A 27,138-nucleotide genomic window follows, 5' to 3' on the forward strand; every position below is an offset into this window, starting at 1 on the left:
TACACATGTGCTCAAAGCTTGAGTAATTTTTAAAGAGGTGATAATGTTTTTGTGTTCGTATGTCTTAAAGAAACAAAGCTTAAAGACATTTTTCAGAGAAGGAATATGAATAGTCACTCAGAATCCAGGCAGGAATTTTTTGCTTTAAACACAACTAAAACCATTATACAGTATTGACCTTTACAGCTTTGGCTATTTAACTCATCCTTCTCCCAACCTGCACGTTGGTTTAGTGTTACAGTATTTATGCACGATTATTGCCATATTTGGGTTTTGGTTTTGACATTTGTGTGAAATAGCTAATATAAACTGAATCACAATGCTAGAAGCCAAATTTTTATACTTTAAATATCTTTAAGAATACATGGACTATAACATACAGTATGGTTTAACATGAAATGATAAAATCCTAAGCATTATCATGTTAAAAGAAACTTACAAATTGCACATCCCATTGTCCATGTTTTAAACTACAAATTAAATCTCCTAATAACCAGTATTTCACATAGCTCATCAAGTATTTTAATTACTGCTTTTTATTTAATTGTGAATAGGCTGTGTTCATATTTTTTTAATCTTTAGAAGTTGGTTTTAAAAGTCCCTAGGAGTATTAGAAATTACTTTTTGGAACAGCTCATTTAAAAGGGTATTACACAATATTATAATAATCCTGTGTAGAATTTTCGTAATTTCTTTTTCCTTTTTGAGACACAGCCTCGCTTTGTCACCCAGGCTAGAGTGCAGTGGCATGATCTTGGCTCACTGCAACCTCTGCCTCCTGTGTTCAAGTAATTCTCCTGCCTCAGCCTCCCAAGTGGCTGGGATTACAGGAGTACACCACCACACTCAGCTAATTTTTGTATTTTTAGTAGAGATGGGGTTTCACTATGTTGGCTAGGCTGGTCTCAAACTGCTGACTTCAAGTGATCCGCCCACTTTGGCCTCCCAAAGTGTGGGATTACAGGCATAAGCCACTGTGCCCAGCCCATAATATGATTACAAATAATATGTAATTACAAAAGCTTATGAAATGATTAAAAATTCTTAAACTTCTAGAGATAGCGAAAATTAGCTAGTGAAAAAACATTCAGTTACACTTGAAATAAGCAACACAGAGAGAGTTACACTTGAACTAAGCAATACCGAGAGACACTTAAAAATCAAACAAAAACAGTTCTTGCCTTCAAGAAGCTCACAGGGGCAAAGAACACAAATAGTAGAAGGCTAGAATTGCATACAGGTGTCTGTCCTGTTAAATTTCCCTTTTCCATAATGGGCCCTTTATGTATTTTAGCATACCTTCCCAGTTATTATACTTACTTAAAAAAATAAGTTTCACTTCACCCATAAACCTATATTTTTATATCAGTAATATAACTGTCCCACTTTTAAAAAATGGGCTTTTGCTGTAATCATAGTAAATTCAGCCTTGGAGCATTTTTTTTTTTTCTCATAGTTTTTTTTTTTTTTTTTTTTTTTTTTTAATTGTACTTTAGGGTTTTAGGGTACATGTGCACAATGTGCAGGTTTGTTACATATGTATCCATGTGCCATGTTGATCTCCTGCACCCCTTAACTCGTCATTTAGCATTAGGTATATCTCCTAATGCTGTCCCTCCCCCCTCCCCCAACCCCACAACAGTCCCCGGAGTGTGATGTTCCCCTTCCTGTGTCCATGAGTTCTCATTGTTCAATTCCCACCTATGAGTGAGAACATGCGGTGTTTGGTTTTTTGTCCTTGCGGTAGTTTACTGAGAATGATGGTTTCCAGTTTCATCCATGTCCCTACAAAGGACACGAACTCATCATTTTTTATGGCTGCATAGTATTCCATGGTGTATATGTGCCACATTTTCTTAATCCAGTCTATCGTTGTTGGACATTTGGGTTGGTTCCAACTCTTTGCTATTGTGAATAGTGCCGCAATAAACATACATGTGCATGTGTCTGTATAGCAGCATGATTTATAGTCCTTTGGGTATATACCCAGTAATGGGATGGCTGGGTCAAATGGTATTTCTAGTTCAAGATCCCTGAGGAATCGCCACACTGACTTCCACAATGGTTGAACTAGTTTACAGTCCCACTAACAGTGTAAAACTGTTCCTATTTCTCCACATCCTCTCCAGCACCTGTTGTTTCCTGATTTTTTAATGATGGCCATTCTAACTGGTGTGAGATGGTATCTCACTGTGGTTTTGATTTGCATTTCTCTGATGGCCAGTGATGATGAGCATTTCTTCATGTGTTTTTTGGCTGCATAAATGTCTTCTTTTGAGAAGTGTCTCATGCCTTGGAGCATTTAATAGTGTTTTTTTTTAACCTAACTGAAGAATAGGTGATGAAATTTTTATTCTGATATCACTGGGGAAGTTACATATTTGCACTCATTTAATAGACTAAATAATTTTTACTTGTTCATAAGCTTGACATTGTGGAGTTTTTAAATCATAATTTCAGGGTGACATTTGTAGAATCACGATCAGTCTATCCTTTTACTTTTTTGATTATGCCAGAGAACTTTAACTTTTTTTATTGGTAAGGTTTTGGTTTAGTATTTATTTAGTTTTGTTTTCTGATTACAAAAATAAGAGAGCCTATTGTACAACATTTGGAAAGTCAGGAAAAGTATTTTAGAAAAGCTGTGCTCTTTGCCACTTAGTAGATATAACCACCATGAGCACTGAGCATTCTCTGCCTGCTTCTGCTGGTCCCTGAAGTTTCAGGCACACCAAAAGAAGCTGCAGCAATGAAAGCTGATACCTCTAAATCCTGAAATCCAGAATGATAGAATCTATAGTTTGTTTTAAAAACAAAACAGTAATAGCTAACATTTATTGTTTATCATGTGCCTTCTGCTTTACACGATTGTTTCCTATAATAGTATCCTATATATAAGTTTTAGATGAAAATACGTGAGTATATATGTAATGTTACATATGCTGTAAGGAAAAAGAGGACGCAGAAAATTAGCTTACGTAATAGCAAGTTCCATTTCTGGTTCTGCTCTGCATTTCTGACATTGAGAGGATGCATCATCCATGATCCAGCCTCATACATTCAGACCCAGACTATTCAAGGCTCTGTTCTCTAGATAATTTTGTCACATGTGAGCAAACTTACACAAAGAGCCCTTTAAACCCAGGCTACTTCCCTCTGAGCTAGGGTGAGTATTAAGCACCTGAAACTACCAGATAACAATATAGATCCCAGTTTGGAATCAAAGAATTATGAAATAATTTATAAGGTTTATAAAAACTCCAGTTTAGAGGTTTTTATAAACCTTATAAATTATTTCTTCCAACTCTCTTACTTTAAATGTTTTTGTAAAACCATAAAAGAGAGGAGGTGAAGTGATTTGCCCATGATCACATCTTTCATTAGCTAACACAGCAAGACGTGGCCCTACTTGATGAGATTTTCTGTGCCAAATGAATAGGAAGCTTGAAAGGAGTGGCGCTTACGGCTTTGAGCCAGCATTGGTGTCAGATATTTGCCTTGAGGTTTACCCTTATCAACACTCATGACCTAAAGACTTAGTTTCTGTTAGTAGCAGATTATTAATAACAGAAGATGAACTACTAACATACATATAAAACTTACACTCTGTTGTGTTTTCCGGCAGTGTTTAAATCAGTTCTGCCTTTTATGAAGAATTTGTATCTAATTGTAATAAACTGTGATTGAAGCCATATTCCTGATGAGTCTGTCCCTTTAATATATTGAGCAATAAGAGGGGAAAAAATGAGAATAAAAATTTTCTTTATATGGTCTGTAAATTTCAAGAAACCTAATGTTTTTCAGACATTTTCAAATTTCATTAACTCAAGAGGGGAAGAAGATAATAAGTATGAGAGTGGGTGTCCTCTTTTTTTCTTTTCTGAGAAAACTAGGCTAGGCGTGATGGCTCACACCTGGAATCCCAGCAGTTTGGGAGGTCAAGGCAGGCAAATCACTTGAGGCCCCAAGTTCGAGACCAGCCTGGCCAACATGGTGAAACCCCATCACTACTAAAAATACAGGTGTGGTGGCAGGCGCCTGTAATCCCAGCTACTTGGGAGGCTGAGGCACGAAAATCACTTGAACCCAGGAGCTGGAGGTTGCAGTGTGCCATGATGGTGCCACTGCATTTCAGCATGGGCAACAGAGTGAGACTCTTGTCTCAAAAAAGAAAACTAAAGGGTGGGTCACAGAGGATTTGAGTGGTATAACTAAAGCTAAAAGTAAAATTTCATCCTTCTGTAGCACTCCTTAACAAAAGCAGTATCATTACTGAATGTAGCTAAAGACATATTTTCCTACCTTACGTCAAACATACATAGCTAGTAAAGCCCAGAAGCCACACAGTCTGAGTCAGCCTCACCTGCTGCATAGCCATATAGATGTCACTGGGAAAAGGTCAAGTTGTTCTGTAGGTAAAATAATTTCTGAGTGGACACAGATTAACCTTTATAATATGTTGAGAGTTCAGAATTCCTAATTAAACAATATTATGAACCAGCATGATAATTAATCAAGGGTTAGTATTGTTTCTCCTTGCATCTGTGGTTGCAAAAACCAAGGAAATGCATATTCTATTTGTATTATGTAAACACCCCTTTTATAACATATCTATGGCAAATATGTATCATTTTTTCATGTTTAATACCTAGTCTGACTTTATTGTATAAAATTTATTAGTGGAGAAAAGATGTGGCAAAGTTAAGGTTACATTTAATCTTATCACGTGATCCTAATGTTATAATGTGAAACTTCACATTTGACAGGTCTTGTGAAAAAACAAAAACAGATGCAAGAACCAAGTTTTTAGCTTATTATACACAAAATGGAAGAAACTATTACATGAATTTTGAATTGTATTATGTGATTAATACTAATGTGATTATGTGATATATTAGTAAATACTCTAGACTATGCTAACCAAGACACAGACATTTTATCTTATACAGAAAATAACCCAATAGTTCATAGATTTCTCATCTCCTATCATAGTAGGATAATGTGTTCTTTAAATGAGTTAGTTTCTTGTTGCTTGTTGAAAGCAGTGGCCACATAGTCTTGCAACAGAGTTCTATTCACCTTGTGACTGTGAGTATGGTCCAAATCTTCAGTTCTTCAGTTTCCTCTTCATTTAAAAAAAAAAAAAAAAAAAAAAGGAGGAGGCTGGGGACAATTAGAATTACTTCACAGTCTTGATATGAAGATTAAGGAAGAACATTTGTAAAAGAAAATTCATGTGTTCACAGCTTGGCACTTACGAGAAGATCAATAAATGGTCTTTTTAGGTGTTTGATAGTCTTTTCTGGAGAATAGTTTCATTGTGTATATCAAAAGCTTTCAGATTGAACCCAGAAATTCTGTTTTATACATTTATTCCAAGGAAATTATCAGAGATGTGCCAAAGATCTATGTATAAATGTACCAGGTCCATAAAGCTGATCTTGCCAATGGTCATTTTAGGAGGAAAAAAATTGGGGTACGAGGAGGGGAAGAACCTAAACATCCTAATAAAAAGAAGGGGTAAATACACACACACACACACACACACACACACACACACACGCACAATGGAATACCATGCAATTATGGGTTGAAGTAGTAAGTGCGGGGGAATTACACAATGGTTTGTAGTATGATTTTATCTACATAATTTTTTTTGAGATGGAGTTTTGCTCTTGTTGCCCATGCTAGAATGCAATGGCATGATCTCAGCTCACTGCAACCTCTACTTCCTGGGTTCAAGCAATTCTCCTGCGTCAGCCTCCCTAGTAGCTGGTATTACAGGCACACACCACCATGCCTGGCTAATTTTTTTGTATTTTTAGTAGAGACGGGGTTTCACCATGTTGGCGAGGCTGGTCTTGAACTCCTGACCTAGGTGATCCACCCGCCTCAGCCTTCCAAAGTGCTGGGATTACAGGCGTGAGCCACCGCATCCGGCCTAAAAAAATTTTTTTTTATTATTATTATACTTTAGGTTTTAGGGTACATCTGCACAATGTGCAGGTTTGTTACATATGTATCCATGTGCCATGTTGTTTTGCTGCACCCCTTAACTCGTCATTTAGCATTAGGTATATCTCCTAATGCCGTCCCTCCCCCCTCCCCCCACCCCACAACAGTCCCCAGAGTGTGATGTTCCCCTTCCTGTGTCCATGAGTTCTCATTGTTCAGTTCCCACTTATGAGTGAGAACATGCAGTGTTTGGTTTTTTGTCCTTGTGATAGTTTACTGAGAATGATGTTTTCCAGTTTCATCCATGTCCCTACAAAGGACATGAACTCATCATTTTTTATGGCTGCATAGTATTCCATGGTGTATATGTGCCACATTTTCTTAATCCAGTCTATCGTTGTTGGACATTTGGGTTGGTTCCAACTCTTTGCTATTGTGAATAGTGCCGCAATAAACATACGTGTGCATGTGTCTTTATAGCAGCATGATTTATAGTCCTTTGGGTATATACCCAGTAATGGGATGGCTGGGTCAAATGGTATTTCTAGTTCGAGATCTCTGAGGAATCGCCACACTGACTTCCACAATGGTTGAACTAGTTTACAGTCCCACCAACAGTGTAAAAGTGTTCCTATTTCTCCACATCCTCTCCAGCACCTGTTGTTTCCTGACTTTTTAATGATGGCCATTCTCACTGGTGTTAGATGGTATCTCACTGTGGTTTTGATTTGCATTTCTCTGATGGCCAGTGATGATGAGCATTTTTTCATATGTTTTTTGGCTGCATAAATGTCTTCTTTTGAGAAGTGTCTGTTCATGTCCTTCGCCCACTTTTTGATGGGGTTGTTTGTTTTTTTCTTGTAAATTTGTTTGAGTTCATTGTAGATTCTGGATATTAGCCCTTTGTCAGATGAATAGGTTGCAAAAATTTTCTCCCATTCTGTAGGTTGTCTGTTCACTCTGATGGTAGTTTCTTTTGCTGTGCAGAAGCTCTTTAGTTTAATGAGATCCCATTTGTCAATTTTGGCTTTTGTTGCCATTGCTTTTGGTGTTTTAGACATGAAGTCCTTGCCCATGCCTATGTCCTGAATGGTATTGCCTAGGTTTTCTTGTAGGATTTTAATGGTTTTAGGTCTAACATTTAAGTCTTTAATCCATCTTGAATTAATTTTTGTATAAGGTGTAAGGAAGGGATCCAGTTTCAGCTTTCTACATATGGCTAGCCAGTTTTCCCAGCACCATTTATTAAATAGAGAATCCTTTCCCCATTTCAATCCTCCCTAACACATTTTATGAGGCCAGCATCGTCCTGATACCAAAGCCTGGCAGAGACATAACCAAAAAAAGAGAATTTCAGACCAATATCCTTGATGAACATTGATGCAAAAATCCTCAATAAAATACTGGCAAACGGAATCCAGCAGCACATCAAAAAGCTTATACACCATGATCAAGTGGGCTTCATTCCTGGGATGCAAGGCTGGTTTAACATATGCAAATCAATAAATGTGATCCAGCATATAAACAGAACCAAAGACAAAAACCACATGATTATCTCAATAGATGCAGAAAAGGCCTGTGACAAAATTCAACAACCCTTCATGCTAAAAACTCTCAATAAATTAGGTATTGATGGAACGTATCTTAAAATAATAAGAGCTATCTATGCCAAGCCCACAGTCAATATCATACTGAATGGGCAAAAACTGGAAGCATTCCCTTTGAAAACTGGCACAAGACAGGGATGCCCTCTCTCACCACTCCTATTCAACATAGTGCTGGAAGTTCTGGCCAGGGCAATCAGGCAGGAGAAGGAAATAAAGGGTATTCAATTAGGAAAAGAGGAAGTCAAATTGTCCCTGTTTGCAGATGACATGATTGTATATCTAGAAAACCCCATCGTCTCAGCCCAAAATCTCCTTAAGCTGATTAGCAACTTCAGCAAAGTCTCAGGATACAAAATCAATGTACAAAAATCACAAGCATTCTTGTACCCCAATCACAGACAAACAGCCAAATCATGAGTAAACTCCCATTCACAATTGCTTCAAAGAGAATAAAATACCTAGGAATCCAACTTACAAGGGATGTGAAGGACCTCTTCAAGGAGAACTACAAACCACTGCTCAATGAAATAAAAGAGGATACAAACAAGTGGAAGAACATTCCATGCTCATGGGTTGGAAGAATCAATATTGTGAAAATGGCCATACTGCCCAAGGTAATTTATAGATTCAGTGCCATCCCCATCAAGCTACCAATGACTTTCTTCACAGAATTGGAAAAAACTACTTTAAAGTTCATATGGAACCAAAAAAGTGCTCGCATCGCCAAGTCAACCCTAAGCCAAAAGAACAAAGCTGGAGGCATCACGCTACCTGACTTCAAACTATACTACAAGGCTACAGTAACCAAAACAGCATGGTACTGGTACCACAACAGAGACATAGATCAGTGGAACAGAACAGAGCCCTCAGAAATAATGCCGCATATCTACAACTATCTGATCTTTGACAAACCTGACAAAAACAAGAAAAAAATTTTTTTAAAGGAAGTATGTATGTGTATTAGTCTGCTCAGGCTTCCATAACAAAATACCACAGGCTGACTGTCTTAACAGAAATTTATTTCTCACAGTTTTAGAAGCTAAGAAGTTAAAGATCAAAGTGCTGGGAAGGTAGATTCACTCCGAGCAGCCTCGCCTCCTGGTTTCTAGGTGGCTGCCATCTCAGTGTGCTCTCACATGTTCTCTTCATGTGCATGTAGAGAGAAACAGCAAGCTCACTTATTAGGAGACACTGATCCTCTCCCTGTGACCTCATTTAACCTTAATTGCTTCCTTAGAGGCCCTGTCTCCAACAACAGCCACATTGGGGGTTAGGGCTTCAACATATGAATTTGAGGGAGGACTCATTCAGTCCGTAACATAAAGAGGGGTAAATACACACACACGATGGAATACCATGCAATTATGCATAATTATGCATAACATAAGAGACAGGACAAAACCAAACTTTGTTCTGTCTACTCTCACACAGTCACTACAACACAGAATATTTTATCTCTGGTCACCAAAATATGTAGGGATTCTGTCTTCCCCCTCCATACACCAACCAATCAATCAATTCTGACACTATCTACCTAGAGATAGTCTGTCAGATCCCACAGGTTGAGGGCTCAGCCCCACAAGATTGCCCCACATTGCAGATGCCAATCACAAGTCCCAGGTCAGGACCTGTACTTCTGACTACTGGCCATGAATCAGGGTTCCCATGACCCCCTCCTCAGGTTTGATTTGCTAGAGCAGCTCACAGAACTCAAGGAAACACTTTACTTACGTTTACCTGCTTATTATAAAAGGTATTACAAGGGATATAGGCAAACATCCAGATGGAAGAGATGCACGGGGCTGGGTATGCATAAGGCCCTGTTTTTGAACATGATGTAAATGAAATCATACAGGATGTGCTCTTGGCGCCTGGCTTCTTTTGCTCAATACTATGTCTGAGATTCATCCAACACATTTATTTATTTAGAGATGGAGTCTCCCTTTATCGCCCAGGCTGGAGTCCAGTGGTGCAATCTCGACTCACTGCAACTTCCGCCTCCCAGGTTGAAGCAATTCTCCTGCCCCAGCCTCCCGAGTAGCTAGGATTACAGGCACCTGCCACCACTCCCAGCTAATTTTTGTATTTTTAGTACAAACAGAGTTTCACCATGTTGGCCAGGCTGGTCTCGAATTCCTAATCCGCCCACCTTGGCCTCCCATAGTGCTGGATTACAGGAGTGAGCCACTATGCCCAGCCCAACACATACTTTTAAATGGAACTTTATGAAACATATTTGCATGCATCTTGTTTTTTTTTACCTTAACAAAGTATAAGCCCCCTTTCAAGTCAGCACTTACAGGCCTCCCTCATTCTTCTGATACCTCCATATCATTCCATAATGTTATATATGTTCCACAATTTATTTCGCTTTTTATCTCTTAGTGGATATTTATCTGGTTTCCAGTATTTCATAGACATGAGTTGAAGAGACTGTTTTTAATGTTAATCAATAATAACAAATTATCTTCCGTGAAAGTTATAGGGATTTATATTTTCACCAGCATATGACACTATCTAGTTCACCACATACTCATCTGAGAGTTCTTAATTTTTATTTCACTAATAAATTTGTTTTTAAAATAAGTAATGCAGATGGTCTATTAAAAATTACAAGAGTATATGATAAAAGTAGGTCTCCCTTTTACTCATCTCCCAGTGATACAATTCTCTTCCCAGAGACAACCTCTTTGTATCTAAGATATTTTATGCATATACATATATATGTATAATCTAGAATACATTCAGTAGTTAAAGAAGCAATTTAAACTTCTTTTACTACTGAATAGTATCATATAGTATGGTTACAACATAATTTAATGAGTTCCTTATTCACGTATATCATGTGGTTTTCAATCTCTTATTATGAACAGTGCTGTAATGAATATCCTGTAGGATAAATTATTAAAAATGGAATTGTTAAAGAATACATATATATTTTTAAATAAACATTTTATTGAAATATAACATATAGAAAAGTATACATAAGTGCACAGGTCTATAAATTTTAACACAGTAAACGTACCCATGCAATTACACCCAGATCAAGAAACAAATACTACCAACATCCAAAATGTGCCCTCCAGCCCCCTTATTAGTTACTAACCCAGTTCACCTAAAGTAATTGCTATTGTAATTTCCAGTATCACAGATTAATTCTCCCTTGTTTTGAACTTTATATAGTATTTTTTAACGATGTCCCTTCACAGAAATTGTGTAATTTTCTACTTCCATCTACAGTATATACATGAAAATGCTCTTTTCCTAACACCTTCACCAACCCAAGGGGTTATTAAACTTTTTGATCTTTGCCAGTTAGGTGAAAAATATGTCCTATTTTTATTTCATATTGTTCTTATAATGAATGAAGTTCAGCATTTTTTCATATATTTAAAAGGCATTTCTATCTTTATTTCTATCTATAGTCCTTGTCCTTTCTTATTTTCTAATTGATTTATAAATGTACTGTAGTATGTATTAAAGAGCCCTTTGTGATAATATATTTATTATTTTCCTTACAAACACTTTTATCATGCTTTTCTTTTTCACCTACCTCTTGGGAATAAAATTGGTTTTTTCCTAACTAGTGCAGTTGAGTGTCTTTCTCGGTGTTTTTTGATTATTTGCATTTTCTCTTCCAGACACTGCTTATTGAAATCCTTTGTTTTTTACTGGATTATTTTCTAACTGATATCTAGAAGTTATTTTTATATTAGCAATAGTATCTCTTTATACTGTTACATTACAAAAAGTTCACCCCCTTGGTCACTAGTCTTTTAAAATTTTATGGTATCTTTCTTATTTTGTAACAGCTTTATTGAGATGTAATTCACATACCATATCATGACCCATTTGAAGTATACAATTTAATGGCTTTAGCATATTCTCAGAGTTGTGCAACCATCACTGCAATCATTTGAGAATATAGTCATCACCACAGAAGGAAACCCTGTACCTATTGTCTATCACACTTTTTTTTTTTTTTTTTTTTTTTGAGACGGAGTCTTGCTCTGTCACCCAGGCTGGAGTGCAGTGGCGCAATCTCAGCTCACTGCAAGCTCCGCCTCCCAGGTTTGCGCCATTCTCCTGCCTTATCCTCCCAAGTAGCTGGGACTACAGGCGCCTGCCACCACCCCCGGCTAATTTTTTGTATTTTTAGTAGCGACGGGGTTTCACTGTGTTAGCCAGGATGGTCTTGATCTCCTGACCTCGTGATCCGCCCGCCTTGGCCTCCCAAAGTGCTGGGATTACAGGCATGAGCCACCGTGCCCAGCCTTGTCTGTCACTCTTAGTCCCCCATCATCCTCCAGCTCCAGGCAACCACTCATCTACTTTATATATCCATCGATTTGCCTATTCTGGACATTTCATATAAATGGGGTCATATAATATGTGGTCATGTGTGACTGGCTTCTTACACTTAGCATAATGTTTTCAAGATTCATCCATGTTGTAATATGCATCAGTACTTTATTCCTTTTAATTGCCAAATAATATTCTGTTGCATGTATATTCCAGATTTTGTTTATCCAGCCATCATTTGATGGACATTTGGATGGTTTCCACCTTTTGGCTATTATGAATAATACTGCTATGAACACTGATGTACACGTTTCTGTTTGGATATATTTTTTTTTGTTTTTCTTGGAATATAGCTGGAAATGAATTACTGGGTCAAAGGAGAACTTTACGTTCAGCCTTTTAAGGAATTGCCAGATTGTTTTCCAAAGCAGCTGCACCATTCCACATTTCCATCAGAAATGTATGAGAGTTCCAATTTCTTCACATCTTCAACAATATTTGTTATTCTTGGACTGTTTTATTATAACCATCTTAGTGTGTATAAAATGTTAACTCATTGTGGGTTTGTTTTTTTTTGCCATCTTAACCATTTTTTAAATTGTGGTAAAAACATGTCACATAAAATTTGCCATCTTAATCATTTTTAAGGTATAGTTCAGTGGAGTTATGTGTATTTGCATTGTTGTGAAACACATCTCCAGAACTTTTTCTTCTTGCAAAACTGAAACTCTATACCCATTAAACAGCTCCCTTTTTTCCCTTTCCCCTACTCCCCACTAAGCACCATTCTATTTTGTCTCTGTGAATTTCACTACTTTAGATAACTCATTAAATGAAATTATACAATAAATGAATGCTTATTTATCCTAACATAATGTCTTCAGGGTTCATCTATATCATAATATGTGACAAGATTTCCTTCCTTTTTAAGGCTGAATAATATTCCATTGTATGTATTTACCATATTTTATTCATTGATCTGTCAGTGGACATTTGGCTTGCTTCCGCTTCTTGGCTGTTGTGACTAACGCTGCCATGAACATGGGCATGCATCTCATAATGATTCTGCTGTATATTTTTCTGATGGTTAATGATGTTGCGCATCTTTTCATGAGCTTAGTGGCCATCTGTATATCTTCTTTGGAGAAATACCTATTCAGATCCTTTTCCTATTTGTCAACTGGGTTGTCTTTTTATTGTTCAAGTTTAAGAGTTCTTTTATTATTATGTCTTTGTCAAATATACATTTTACATAGGGAGGTAAACTAACTTTATTTTTTTCCAAGTAGCCAATTATCCAGCACCATTTATTGAATAATCCATCTTTTTTTTTTTTTTTTTTTTTTTTGAGACAGGATCTCCCTCTGTCACCAAAGCTGGAGTGCAGTAGCGTGATCTCAGATCACTGCAGCCTCTGCTTCCCGGCTGAAGTGATCCTTCTCCCTCAGCCTTCTGAGTAGCTGAGAGCACAGACGTGTGTCACCGCATCTGGCTAATTTTTTTTTTTTTTTTTTTTTTCCGGTAGAGACAGGGTTTCTCCATGTTGTCCAGGCTGGTCTCAAACTCCTGAGCTCAAGCGATCCACCCACTTCAGCTCCCCAAAGTGCTGGGATTACAGGCGTGAGCCACTGTGCCTAGCCTGAATAAGCCATCTTTTTTCCTCCTTTAACAAGTATTTATTGAGCAAATATGTTGGGTGAGACCCTGTGAAAATAAGGATAGAATGATGCAGAGGTAACATCTGCGTGCAAAGACATATGTGTGTGTCAATAACTGCGGGTCAGCAAGATAATGGTTTAAATGAAGGCTTATGCAAATCATTTTGGAACAGTTGGAAAAGAAGTACCATTATCTACCTAAACTTTAGGGAAGAAGATAAAAGGAGAGTGAGAAGTTAGGGTTTTCATAATAAAAAAGTGAGAACCAGGCACTGTGCTGGGGTAGGAAATGTAAACATTGAAAACTGCTTGTGAGTGTAAAATATTTATTTCACTGTTTCCTCAAGTTGTATTTAGTGTAAATATTCTATAGTAAATGAACAGGTATTCTCTTTTGTGATGAAATATATCATGCTTATTTCCTGGTGCCTTTTACCTTACATACTCTGTATCTTAGTCCATTTAGGCTGCTATTAATATAAAAAAAAATACCTGGCCAGACCCAGTGGCTCACACCTGTAATCCCAGCACTTTGGGAGGCCGAGGCAGGCGGATCACAAGGTCAAGAGATTGAGACCATCCTGGCCAGCATGGTGAAACCCCGTCTCTACTAAAAATACAAAAATTAGCTGGGCATGGTGGCATGCACCTGTAGTCCCAGGAGGGACTGAGGCAGGAGAATCGCTTGAACCCAGGAGGCGGAGGTTGCAGTGAGCCAAGGTCATGCCACTGCACTGCAGCCTGGCAACAGAGCAAGAGACTGTCTCAAAAAAAAAAAAAAAAACACCTTAGAGTAATTTATAAACAACAGAAATTTATTGCTCGCAGTTCTTGAGGCTGGGAAGTCCAAGGTCAAGGCACTGGCAAATTCAGTGTCTGGTAAGGTCTCACCTCTACTTCAAAAATGGCACCTTGTTGCCACGTCCTCACATGGCAGAAGGGGTCAAAAGAAACTACTGGAGCCTCTTTTGTCAAGGCATTAATCCCATTCATGAGGATGGAGCCATCGTGACTTACTGTCTTCACAAAGGCCCCACCTCTTAATACTGTCACATTGGTTATTAGGTTCTAAGATATGAATTTGGGGGGATAGCAACATTCAAATCATTACACCCTGCCTAAGTCAAACATTTCTATTAGAATGATTGTCATTCCATAGTCATGTGATATAAACAAACAAAAGAAACCATCTTCTTCTGGATATATTTTAATCTACAGACAAATATTCATAATTAAGAAAATAATTTATGCCTACTGAGAACTATCAGCTCTCTTTCTTTATCTTATAACATATAGCATTTTTAAATAATAGCATATAATGTCTGCTTTCTTATCAAAGGTATCATTTCACCAAAAGTGGTAGAAATATGGTTCTATTTCAAAACTCATATTATTTAGATAAAGATTGTTTAGATATTTTAACCTTTTTGCTGGTTATAGAATAAATGTATCATTAAATTATTTTGTATATTTGTTGTAGACTCATCAATTATTTTATAGTTATGCTCTCTATATTAGTTATCAAGGGTACCCAAAATCTTTGACCCAGAATTACATAAATGAAAAAAGTCTAGTTTGAGATATAAAGTACTGAATGTTCTATTTGTTTTTCTTAGTATACATTTTAGTTGGTTCTCATTTGGCACCCCTCTGTCAGAATCTAAGTCATCCTTGGAATTTAGCTAACTAATTGGAAAATAGAAGCAACAGGTTCTATTTTAGGTATGGTATGATCTAATCATAATTTCTCTCACCTATATAGTTCACAAAATAGTAGCATCTTGACAGTTTAATAAAGGCTTTTGAAATATTGGTATAAAGTGAACAACAACTTTAATTTGCTCAGATCTAAAGAAATTGAATTGGTTTCTGCTTGTGATTGTGAATCAATAGAGTATATTAATGGATCTTAGGGAGAAAATTAGAGCTCACTTTAAATATAAACTTATAATAGTAATAATTGCCTGTTGTTTATTTTTCCACAGTTCTTAGTGGTCTGTGTTCTAATGACTGTCCTCGTAAGATAACAGTAAGTAAATTTAAGTCTGTTATAAATGTGTCTATAAAAATTCTATGTGTAAGTAGACACACACAAAATAGTTGTTACAGATTATAATCAAATATCATTACTATCTGGCAGTGATTAAAGAATCCTTCATTACTCAAGAAAACTGTGCTGAAAGTAAAGTACCTTCCCTAAAAAAATGTCTTACCTGAAGGGTCACCTTTATGAAGCCTTTTCTGATATCCTTAGAGGAATGACCACCCCTCCAATTATTTTAAGACATTTTGGCATGTATAACATTTCATAACACTTGTTTAGATTAGATGCCTCTCCACACGAGACTGTAACCCCCTGAAGTCAAGAACCACGTCATCTTGTGTACCTGGTATAGGTCACAGAGCCAAGCATATAGTAGGCAATTAGTGACTTTTTTGTGTGTAGTCTTAATATTGATTTGCTGTCTAATAGAATGTTTCAGTGAAATAACAAATGTGACAATAATTAGTTTTTGACAGAACCAATTCATGTAAACTGTAATAAGAATATTGTATTTGAAAGCATGCATGTGTTTGTGTGTGTGTACAGGGAACTGTTTGGGGTCTTTGTAGTAATCCTTGTTTCATTAGAAATTAGCCCCTATTTAAAGATAAGGAAACTGAGACTCAGAGAAGTTAAATTATCCAGTCGTGGAGCTGTTAGATAGTGGAACTGCAATACAAACTAGGTGTTCTCATTATTGTCTCATTTTCTTACAGTGTCATTAAACATTACACTGACAATATTTTATGTATAGTTGGGAAACTTCCCATATTTAAGAAGTGTGGAAACAGACCCTGACACAGGGATATAATCTAGACTCAAACTGAGGGCAACACCTCTGAAGTAGTGAAGAAAGCAGCAGTGGCAGAAGGAGAAGATGCATGGGGAGCTCTGGAACTAGGATGATCCTTCAAGTGTGGCCCGTACTGAGCCAGAGGGGCCTGGCTTTTGAACTCTTGTATCAGTCACACATCACATCCAGACAGGCCGCCAGGAAAGTGTTAACGTTTATATGAGGCAGCTCCCTTTGGCTAAGAACAATCTCCAGGTAGGAACCCTGCTGTGAGCTGTTAGCAGCCAACACAGGCCAGCTCAGGGAATAAGTGTGTAGGTCCTGAAGAGAAGATCGGGATGAGGCGTCACCACAGTCACTGCAGCATGCATGTGAATGTTAGGTCCAACCCATATACTTTTATATCACTGTAAAACTGTGGATGGGATTCATCAGCCTAAAGATTAACTTGGTTATTCAGGTATTATCTACCCACTTTGTGAAACACTCAGACCTAGATTTCTCCCTCTAACTAACCATATCTCCATTCTGTGGCTCTTTGATTATTACATGGTCATGTAATAACCTTAAAAAGTTATATTTGAAACCACTGATTCTACTTACAAGTTCTAGGTGAAAGTTTGATAGTAAGGGCTGTATAGCCAAGGCAGGTGACACTTTTTTTTTTTTTTTTTTTTGGGACCAAGTCTTACTCTGTCCCCCAGGCTGGAGTGCAGTGGCGAGATCTCTGCTCACTGCAAGCCCCGCCTCCCGGGCTCACGCCATTCTCCTGTCTCAGCCTCCCGAGTAGCTGGGACTACAGGTGCCCGCCACCATGCCCGGCTAATTTTTTGTATTTTTAGTAGAGACGGGGTTTTACCGTGTTAGCTAGGATGGTCTCGATCTCCTGACCTCATGATCCGCCCGCCTCAGCCTCCCAAAGTGCTGGGATTACAGGCATGAGCCACCACGCCTGGCCAGGCAGGTGACACTTCTAAGATCCATAAGGCCTCCTGTCTCCTTATCTTAAAATATTAAGCCACTTCTGTCTTACAGTGAACAGAATCATTTGGAAAGTCACGTAAGTAAAGTCCAACATGCTGAGCTGCCTTTATAATGATTACTGTTACTGCCCAGCACCTTTGGGCTTTTCTGCAGATAATGTATCTGCCTCCCATTCATTCATTTATGACTTTCTTTGAAATTAAGATCCTGTTGAGCTGCCCTTCACACATATCATTTTCCTTCTCTCTGATATTTTACTGATATCATAGATCACAATTTTATCAGTATGTAAACAAATGCACGGTGTACTTACCCAGTATCACAAATGTCAAATGTATGCCCACTTGCGAAATTATTTACTTCTTGAAAAAGTGGTTCTTCTTCATATTCCTTTGACATCAGATCATAGTAAAAAGTGTTATATTGGATGTGACCCAGTGTGAAGCTGAGAGAGAAAATATACATCCCATATAGTATTCTTTACCACTTGAGTTAATTCATGAGTTGAATAGCTCTTCTGCTGGTTATGTGTTCTATCACACATGATAGGCAGACTATCGGGTATAAAGAAAGAGGAAAAAATTACTCAGCTCATGAACCGATCCCACCCATATTCCTTCATCTCCATTTTGAAAACTTGAGAGTGTTTTATTCATATTCAGTTTTAGCTATTCACTCCCATGGCCATAACCCGGACCTTATCTACCAGAATGGTTTCACTTCTGAAACCCTAATTTCATTTATCCAACTCTGACCACAGCCTATTTTCCAGCCCTCCCACTCTGTTACTCTAATTATACCTGTTCCACTTTAAAACCATTAGTCTCTTGACCTGTATCAGCCCAGTATTGTCTTTGCCCACCTCCTTATTTAGTTACCACACACCAACATTACTTCTGCCAGTACCTTTAACTCCTATAGAGCACTGACTTTCCAGTGTACCTGCCTGGGAAAATTTCAACCCTGGGTTAGTCCAGCTATCTCTTATTCCCTCCTATGCCTAGGATACTGGGCATTTCTGAAGAAAAACCTGTAGCTCTGCGTATTGGCACTACCCCTCTGTATTAGTCCATTCTCATGCTGCTATGAAGAAATACCCATGACTGGGTAATTATAAAGAAAAGAGGTTTAATTGACTCACAGTTCTGCATGGCTAGGGAGGATTCAGGAAACTTACAATCATGGTGGAAGGCACCTCTTCACAGGGCAGCAGGAGAGAGAATGAGTGCCAGCAGGGGAAATGCCAGATGCTTATAAAACCATCAGATCTCCTGAGAACTCACTGTCACTAGAACACCATGGGGGAAACCACTCCTGTGATTCAGTTACCTCCCATCAGGTCCCTCCCATGACATGTGGGGATTATGGGGATTACAATTCAAGGTGAGATTTGGGTGGGGACGCAGCCAAACCATATCACCCTAATTCATGGTCTTCAACCTCAAATGAGCTTTTTTTAATTATATCACAGTTTTATATGGAATCCAAGTCATATTTTCTTTCATTTCTTTTTTCTGGCTTCTTTCAAGATTTTCTCTTTGTTTTTGATTTTTTGCAGTTCAAATATGATACGCTTGGGTATAGATTTTTTCAATATTTATCCTGCTTGGTGTTCTCTGAGCTTCCTGGTTCTGTGGCTTGAGGTCTGTCATGAATTTTGGAAATTGCTTAATCATTATTACTTCAAATATTTATTCTTTTGCCTTTCTCTCTTTCTTCTTCTTGTATTCCTACTATGTGTATTTACACCTTTGGCATCGTCAAGCTTAACTGATTCTTTCGTAGGTCATGTCCAATCTACCAATGAGTCCATCAAGGCATTCTTCATTTATTACAGTTTTTTTATTTCTATTTCATTTTGATTCTTAGTTTCCATCTCTCTGCTTACATTAACCATCTGTTCTTGTATGTTGTCTACTTTTCTCCGTTAGCACTCTTAGCATGTTAATCATAGTTATTTTAAATTCCTGGTCTGATAATTCCAAAATGTCTGCTGTATTTACATATTTTGTAATATGTCTTGTTTTGATACTTCCTTTGTTTCTTTGGACTTTTTGTTTTGGTTTGTCTTTTGCCTTTCAGCATGCCCTGTAATTTTTTATTGAAAGCTGGATATGATGTATTAAGTAAAGGGAACTAAGGTAGACAGACCTTTACTGTGGAAGTTTTAAGGTTGATCTGACTAGGAATTAGGTTGTATATACTGTTCACAGTAGCTGTTGTGTTGGAGGCAATTATTTCCTCTAGTGTCCTTGTTTTTGTCTCCTCTGGTGTGTCGGTTTCCCTACAGACTCCTTCTTAAATGAAAGATAATGCTTACAGTGCTTTGGGCTGTAATTCCTGTTATATAGGAGCCCAGCTGATGAAGTACTGGGATAGGAAAAGTGTTCTGTCATCTTGTCATTAGGTCTCACTCTTTTAGTGAACCTGTGTCCCTGGGCTGTGACCTTCACAAGTGCTTCTCAGCTTGCCTGTCTACATAGGTGAGACAGGAGGATGAGAGGGAGCTAAAGTTGAGTATTTCCCTTTCTCCAGGTCAGTTAGGCTTTTGTTAAATCCAAGTCAGTTAAGCTCTAGTAAAAGTTTTCTTTGAAGGCAGGCTGTTAGGGAAAACAGAGAGCTCTGGGCATATTTCAGAATGGTTACCTTCTCATGCTACTGCTGGAAACATGAAGGTATTTTTCTCCAGTCTTCACAGTGAGAATCTGGTGGAATTCCGGGAGGTAAAACTCATAAAAATGTTAAGTGTGAGCATTCCCCCCTGCCCTGAACCCTTTTAGTTTTGAACACTCAAGCTAGTCTACACTGGGCCTCCAGCAGTTTTTCAGTTAAGTCTTCCTACCTGTATTGGCTCCATCTTTGATCTTCTGCTCTTGGGCTTCTGCTTCTTGTAAGCTGTGACTCTGTTTCCACCTGTCTGTCTCTCCAGTTTGCAGAGTAGCAGTTTGTCCTGTGACCTTAGTTCTCTGAAAGATCTAAGAAAAGTTGTTGATTTTCCGTTTCTTTGCTTTTTTCTTATTATGAGAACTAGAGTGACAACATTAAAGAACTTTACATGTCAGACCAGAAACTGGAAGCTCTCCTTGAATTTTTATTGGTTTTGGTTTATTTGAAGTTTGTTTTAGTCCATTTTACTTCATGGCTTTTATCAGTGTATCCTGTGTGTCATTTATTGCTCTTTATCTTGATTTTTTTAACGTTTTAAAAATTTGTAAACATCTATGAAAGTATAAATTAGTATAATAAAACTCCTTGGCTGGGCACAGTGGTTTATGCTTGTAATCCCAGCACTTTGGGAGGTCGAGGCAGGAGGATCACTTGAGCCCAGGAGTTTGAGACCAGCCTGGGCAACATGCTGAAACCCCATCTCTACAAAAAATACAAAAATGACCTGGGTGTGGTGGTGTGCACCTGTACCCGAGCTACCCGGGAGGCTGAGGTGGAGAATCACCTGAGCCTGGGGAGGTAGAGGCTGCAGTGAGCCATGATCATGCCACTGCACTGCAGCCTAGGCAACAGAATGAGACTGTCAAAAAAAAAAAAAAAAAAACAAGAACAAATACATAAAATTCTTGTGCCCGTACCCAACTTCAAAAATATCATTATATGCCCAATTTTATTTCACCCATACCACCACCTACTACCCATCCCACCCACTCCTCCCTCTAGAGTATTTTAAGGCTAATCCATCATCTCTAAATACTTCAATGTGTTTTAAATACACATTTTACTTACTATACCAGAAGTTCTCTTTCTTCATAAGAACTATTTAATACCCTTTCTACTTTCCCAGTTTCCAGTTCTCAGTAGTTAACCTTCCCTCCTACTTCAAAAAAGAAAATAATCCATAAAATGCAAATCTCTTCAACTATCTACAGTAATTTTGGAGAAGTTATTTCACTTCTGTTAAGCCTCATTTTCCATGTCTGTAAAACTAACCTATGTAAGTTTCCTATCACTGCTGTGACAGATTAACGTAAACTTAGTGGCTTAACACAACACAGATTTATTCTCTTACAGTTCTAGAGGTTGGAAGCCTGAACCGTGTTTCACTGAACTAAAATCAAGTTGTCAGCAAGCCTACCTTCCTTTTTGGAGGCTTTGGGGAGAATCCATCCCCTTACCTCTTCCAGCTTCTTGAGGCTGCATATCTTCCTTGGCTCATGGCCCTTTCCTCCATACCCAAAGCTAGCAGTGTTGCATCTTCAAATCACTGGCACTAACCCATACTGCCTTCCTCTTTCTCCTATGGGGAGCTTTGTGATTACGTTAGCCCCACCTGGATATTGCAAGATACTCTACCCATCTTGAGATCTTTAATTACATCTGCCAAGTCCTTTTTGGCAGTATATTCAGCAGGCTCTGGAAATTAGGACATGGACATCTTTGGAGTACCATTATTCTGCCTATCACATTACCTTAAGGTTATTGTTAAAATTAGAGGAATTAATGTAGATAGACCATAGTAGGCCCTAATACACAATAAACACTCAAAAAGTTTAGCTGCTATTATTTGTCAGTGTTATTGTTTATACCCCTGCCTCTATAACATCCCTATATTGGTAGGGATAGTAAGTTCCAAATATTTTGAGAAATGTTGGTGTTCCATTTGTGTTTCAGGTACGACTAGAGGTATACTAGGCTTCTTGACTTTTTCTTACTGTGTAAATCTTTTTAAACATCACAAATTTATGAAATATCAATATGGTAAATATCAGTATTATTAGTGAGTGCTACCATAAATATCTGGGAATCAAGAGTATTTATATTCCTGTTTTCTGATTTTTTTTCCTTCAAATATCCAACTAATTTTTGAAATCTTTTATTCTCAGTATAAGGCATATTCTGACCTTTCACTATGTCAGTGGAGATAATGGTGTTTTTCTCTGTGACTTGGTAATTCTTTTCATCAAAGCCTAGTGACTTTTTCCACTTTGTGGATTATGAATCTAGAAGCAGCCAGATAAGTATATTTCCCCTTGGAGAACAGACGGTTTAAAAGTAGTCTTTGACTTCCCCATATACAAAAAGACTCTGTGCACATTCCTTTCAAAGAGCTCCATGGAGGCAGAAAACAGTATCTTTTTTTCTTGCCAGTATATCCTGGAATCTAACAGAGGGGCTGGTGCTTAATAATTTGTCAGTTGGGCTGGGCGCGGTGGCTCATGCCTGTAATCCCAACACTTTGGGAGGCTGAGGCGGGCAGATCACAAGGAGATCAAGGAGATCAAGACCATCCTGGCTACAACGGTGAAACCCCGTCTCTACTAAAAATACAAAAAATTATCCGGGCATGGTGTCAGGCGCCTGTAGTCCCAGCTACTTGGGAGGCTGAGGCAGGAGAATGGCGTGAACCTGGAAGGCGGAGCTTACAGTGAGCCGAGATCTGGTCACTGCACTCCAGCCTGGGCGACAGAGCGAGACTCCGTCTCAAAAATAATAATAATAATAACAATTTGTCAGTTGACCTCTGCAGCACTAAATATAATCCCTTTCTCCACAGCCATTCTCATTGCTTTTCCTCTTGACTGAAAATCAGTGCGCCAGCTGTGCTGTGGGTCACACCTGCCTCCTCTCCAGGAACCTTATGGGCCTTGTTCCACTGTTTATTTGGCCTGTGTATCTGGCCTCCACTTGTCTGCTGGTGTCTTTGCTTCAGCAGTTAAGGATGCCTGAGTCTCTTATCTGTACATATATACATATATACCTTCTGAAACCCACATCCCCTCCAGCTACTACCTATCTCTCTTTTCTCAGCCAAACTCCTTGAGTTGCCTGCATTTGGATCTCTGAAATTCCTCACCTCAGTATCCTTAACCCACTGTTACCGTCTAGCCTTTGAGCTTATGCCGCTGCAGCTGCATGTGATACCGCCAGCACTTACAGGAACACTCCCTTTTCTCGGCTGCCTTCCTGCTCTTTCTTCCCAGCTCTTCTCCTACCTCTCTGGCCATTCTTCCGGGTTTCTTTATGAACTTCTCTTCTGCCTATCTTTTAAATGTTGGTCATGTTCAGGTTCCATCCTAGGTTCTCTTCTCACTATATATACAATAGTCCCCCCGTATCCACAAAGACGCATTCCAAGATCCCCAGTGGATGCCTGCAACCTCGGATAGTACTGAACCCTATGACCTTGTTTTTCCTACACGTACCTACCTGTGATAAAGCTTAGTTCAGAAATTAGGCACAGTAAGAGATTAACAACAACAATAACTGATAATAAAATAGAATAGTTACAACAATATACTGTAATAAAAGTTATGTGAATATTTATCTCTCAAAATACATTATGGTATTGTACAATGAGTAACTGAAACCACAGGACACGAAACCGCACATGAGCGGCAACTACTCTAAACTCTTTAAGTGATCTCAACCACTTTCCTGAACATCAGACCTTTGTATCTAAGTCCCTTACAAGGAAGGACCCTGAAATGTAATGTTCCCCACCCCCCAAAACCCAGTCCTCTTCTCATGTTCCCTGGCTCACTTTTTCCTTTCCCTTGTCTCCCAAATCTACTAGATTATCATTCTTTCCCCACAACTGTCCCTTCTCTCTGTCCTATTACTTTATTTCAGGACTTTTTTTTTTTTTTGCCTGACTGCTGCAGTTATCTAAGCTGTCCTTCAAAAACATACTACAACAGTGATCTTTCTAAAACACAAACCTTCAGTGGCTACCCTTTACCCTTGAGATATGATCTAAATCTAGTTTCCTGAGATAGAGCCCTGGTTTACCCCTTCAGCCTTATCTCTTGCAGTTTTTCCTCACGCCCTCCCACAACTCTATAATCAGATCTCTGAACCGCTATGTTCTGTCACCTCCTGCTCCTGCACCTGCCTCTGTAACGAAGCCTTTTCTTCTTCACCTTCTCCTAGTTTGCTCTGTGTGACCTTCAGGTTGGCACTCAGACAATATTTCCTCTGAGAAAGCATTCCCTGGCTTTCCTTTGACATAGAATTGGATGCACTTTCTGTTGTTTCTTAGCACCCTATGCCTAGTCCTACTACTGTCACTTATAGTTTAAAGTGGGCGAGTATCTGTGTTAAGTCCCTTCAGGATTGTGTCTTATTGATTATTCAGTCTTTACTCCCCAGCACAGTGCCTGACACATAGTTACATAACAAATATTTGAGGTATGAATAAATGAGCTTTCTCTAGAATTTGGTTTGTTTTTTAATGGGCCGTCATTGATAAGTTTACCATCGCATCTCTCACCCCAATAGCATATTCACTGTTAAGTATGAAAACTTGAAAAATAAATTACAAGCTATTTACAAGAGAAATGCATTCTGGAAAAGCTCTGATGCAAAGGAAAAACATTCCCTATTAATGCTCACAGAAATACCCCCTAATGAAACACAATTGTTTCCATTGTTACAACAATTAATTTTTAATATATGCAACAGAACAAGGTGACTTTAACTTTTTAATCTTTTCAATCAGAAGGGGTCTCAGGCTTTTACCTGTTCTATTTAGGAACATTCTGACAAAGTACAGGCCAAGTACATTTATCTTTCCCAGCACTTTGGGAGGCTGAGGCAGAAGACTGAGCCCAGGAGTTCGAGACTTGTCTGACTAGCCTGGGCAACATAGTGAGATCCTGTCTCTACAGAATAAAAATGTTTTACATTAGCTACATGTGGTGGCAAACACCTGTAATCCCAGGTACTCAGGAGGCTGAGGTGGGAGGATCGCCTGAGCACAAGTCAAGGCTTTAGTGAGCTGTGATCGCGCCACTGGGCTCCAGCCTGGGCAACAGGGTGAGACCTTGTCTACAAAAAAAACCTTCTTGTCTTTATTTTGGTGAAGTGAATGATCTGACTTGGTACTGTTTTACCGTGCTTTAAAGTATAGCAGGCATTACTTCAACCACTATTTATTGATTATAACTGATTTATTTGACATTCCTTAAAATATTACTCACTCCTCAATTCTGTTTGCCGTTCTTTTGTCACACCTGACAGTGATAATATCATGCTTCCTGTACCAAAGATAGAAAAACGATGATATGGATATTTTCTGCATTTAATATGCCTTTTTACAGTCCTTTACTTACCTTAGTCAGAGGGAAAATACCTTGCAGTTTTCACAGGAAAATAACCAAAATTAAAGTAAATAATATTTTATTTAATGTCTTAAAGAAATGAGCAAGAAACAATATAAAAATTTCAATATTAAACTAAATTGGGCATTACAGCTAACGTTAATGAAGATAAAGACAAATGCCAGTGAGTGTTCACTTAAAAAATAAACAGGATTTTTAAAAATTACCCTTGAGAAAAGTTAAGTCCATTCTACAAGTCAGCTATTTTTCTAATATTTTAGAATCATGAATTTATATCATATAATACCTATTGATTATACCTAATACAATATCTTTTATATGTTTTTCCATTTTTATTTCATCATCCAGAGCCAATGATCTGAAGTATTATTTGCACTCCATTGTAGGAGCCCAAGACCTTGAAACAAACCCTAGGCAATCAGATAATTGACATTGACATAGAAACCACCATTTGGCTTACTAAAAAAGTCTCTAAAGAAAACAGAGGTATTCCAACCCCAATTTTATAAGACAATAGGCACACAAGAAATCAGGTTAGTTAGAAAGAATCTATATGATACAACACCTTAACTGCATTACATCAATGTGACACATCCTAGAATGAGAAAAAGGGTGCCAATGATAGTTTTTACTGATAGTATGAAAAATTGAACCATCACTAATATGTCTAAATTTAACTTCCCTGAATTCTTTTGAACAAGCATCAGATGTGACATTTAAAAGGACGCCCTAATATAACCCAAGTATGTAAAAGGTATGAAAGATACAGCAATACTCCTTATACCTTTATTGTATAGAAGAAACACAAAGTAAAAATTATTCCAGATCTCTTGGCATTTTTTGTGAGCATAACTATTTTTAGTATATTTGGTACTAAACATTCATATGGAGGTAAGTGGCACTATTTTAGAAGAAAAAAATGAAGTTTAATGCTATGACATATGGGATAAAAAACCAAAAGACCTATAGGCCCAGGTATCAGTTGTATCATTTCAGTTGGGAAAGGAAATTGGGAATTGAATTGTTCATTTTACAGATGGTGTAGAAGAGCAATTCTCAAACTTCTTGGTCTATGGACCCCAAAGAGCTTTTCTTTATGTTAGATATATCTACTGACATTACTTTATTTGAAATTAAAACTGAAATAATTTTAAATGATACTGTTTTTAAAAGATAACCCATTATATTAACATAACCAATTTTATTCTTTTTAAAACTATATTTTTCATATTAAAATATTAGGGAAAGAGAGGCATTGCTTTATGTTACTACAAATCTCTTTACTGCTTAGTGTAATAGAAGATAGCATATTCCCTTACCTCCTTTTACATTCAGATTTTTGTGGTATGTTGCCTTGGTTGAAATAGATGAAAAAAATTCAGCCTCACATAACTATGTAATAGATAAGGGAGTGTTTTAATAGAAACCATCATTCTCAGCAAACTATCGCAAGGACAAAAAACCAAACACTGCATGTTCTCACTCATAGGTGGGAATTGAACAATGAGAACACATGGATACAGGAAGGGGAACATCACACACCAGGGACTGTTGTGAGGTGGGGGGGAGGGGGGAGGGACAGCATTAGGTGATATACCTAATGCTAAATGACGAGTTAATGGGTGCAGCACACCAACATGGCACATGTATACATAGGTAACAAACCTGCACATTGTGCACATGTACCCTAAAACTTAAAGTATAATAATAATAAAAAAAGAAAAAT

At 38.0% G+C, this 27,138-nt stretch overlaps 1 protein-coding gene across 1 annotated transcript in view; it reads left to right on the plus strand.

The window, feature by feature from the left end:
* ITFG1 (integrin alpha FG-GAP repeat containing 1) overlaps positions 1-27,138 on the plus strand; it is a 303,068-nt gene that overhangs the window by 220,136 nt on the left and 55,794 nt on the right. Inside the window, exon 13 of the mRNA XM_003280410.3 lies at positions 15,508-15,551. Within this exon, the coding sequence (XP_003280458.2) occupies positions 15,508-15,551 (44 nt within the window). The remainder of the gene's footprint in view (positions 1-15,507; positions 15,552-27,138) is intronic.

Source organism: Nomascus leucogenys, chromosome 2, assembly GCF_006542625.1.
Source record: "Nomascus leucogenys isolate Asia chromosome 2, Asia_NLE_v1, whole genome shotgun sequence".
NCBI classification, from domain to species: domain Eukaryota; kingdom Metazoa; phylum Chordata; class Mammalia; order Primates; family Hylobatidae; genus Nomascus; species Nomascus leucogenys.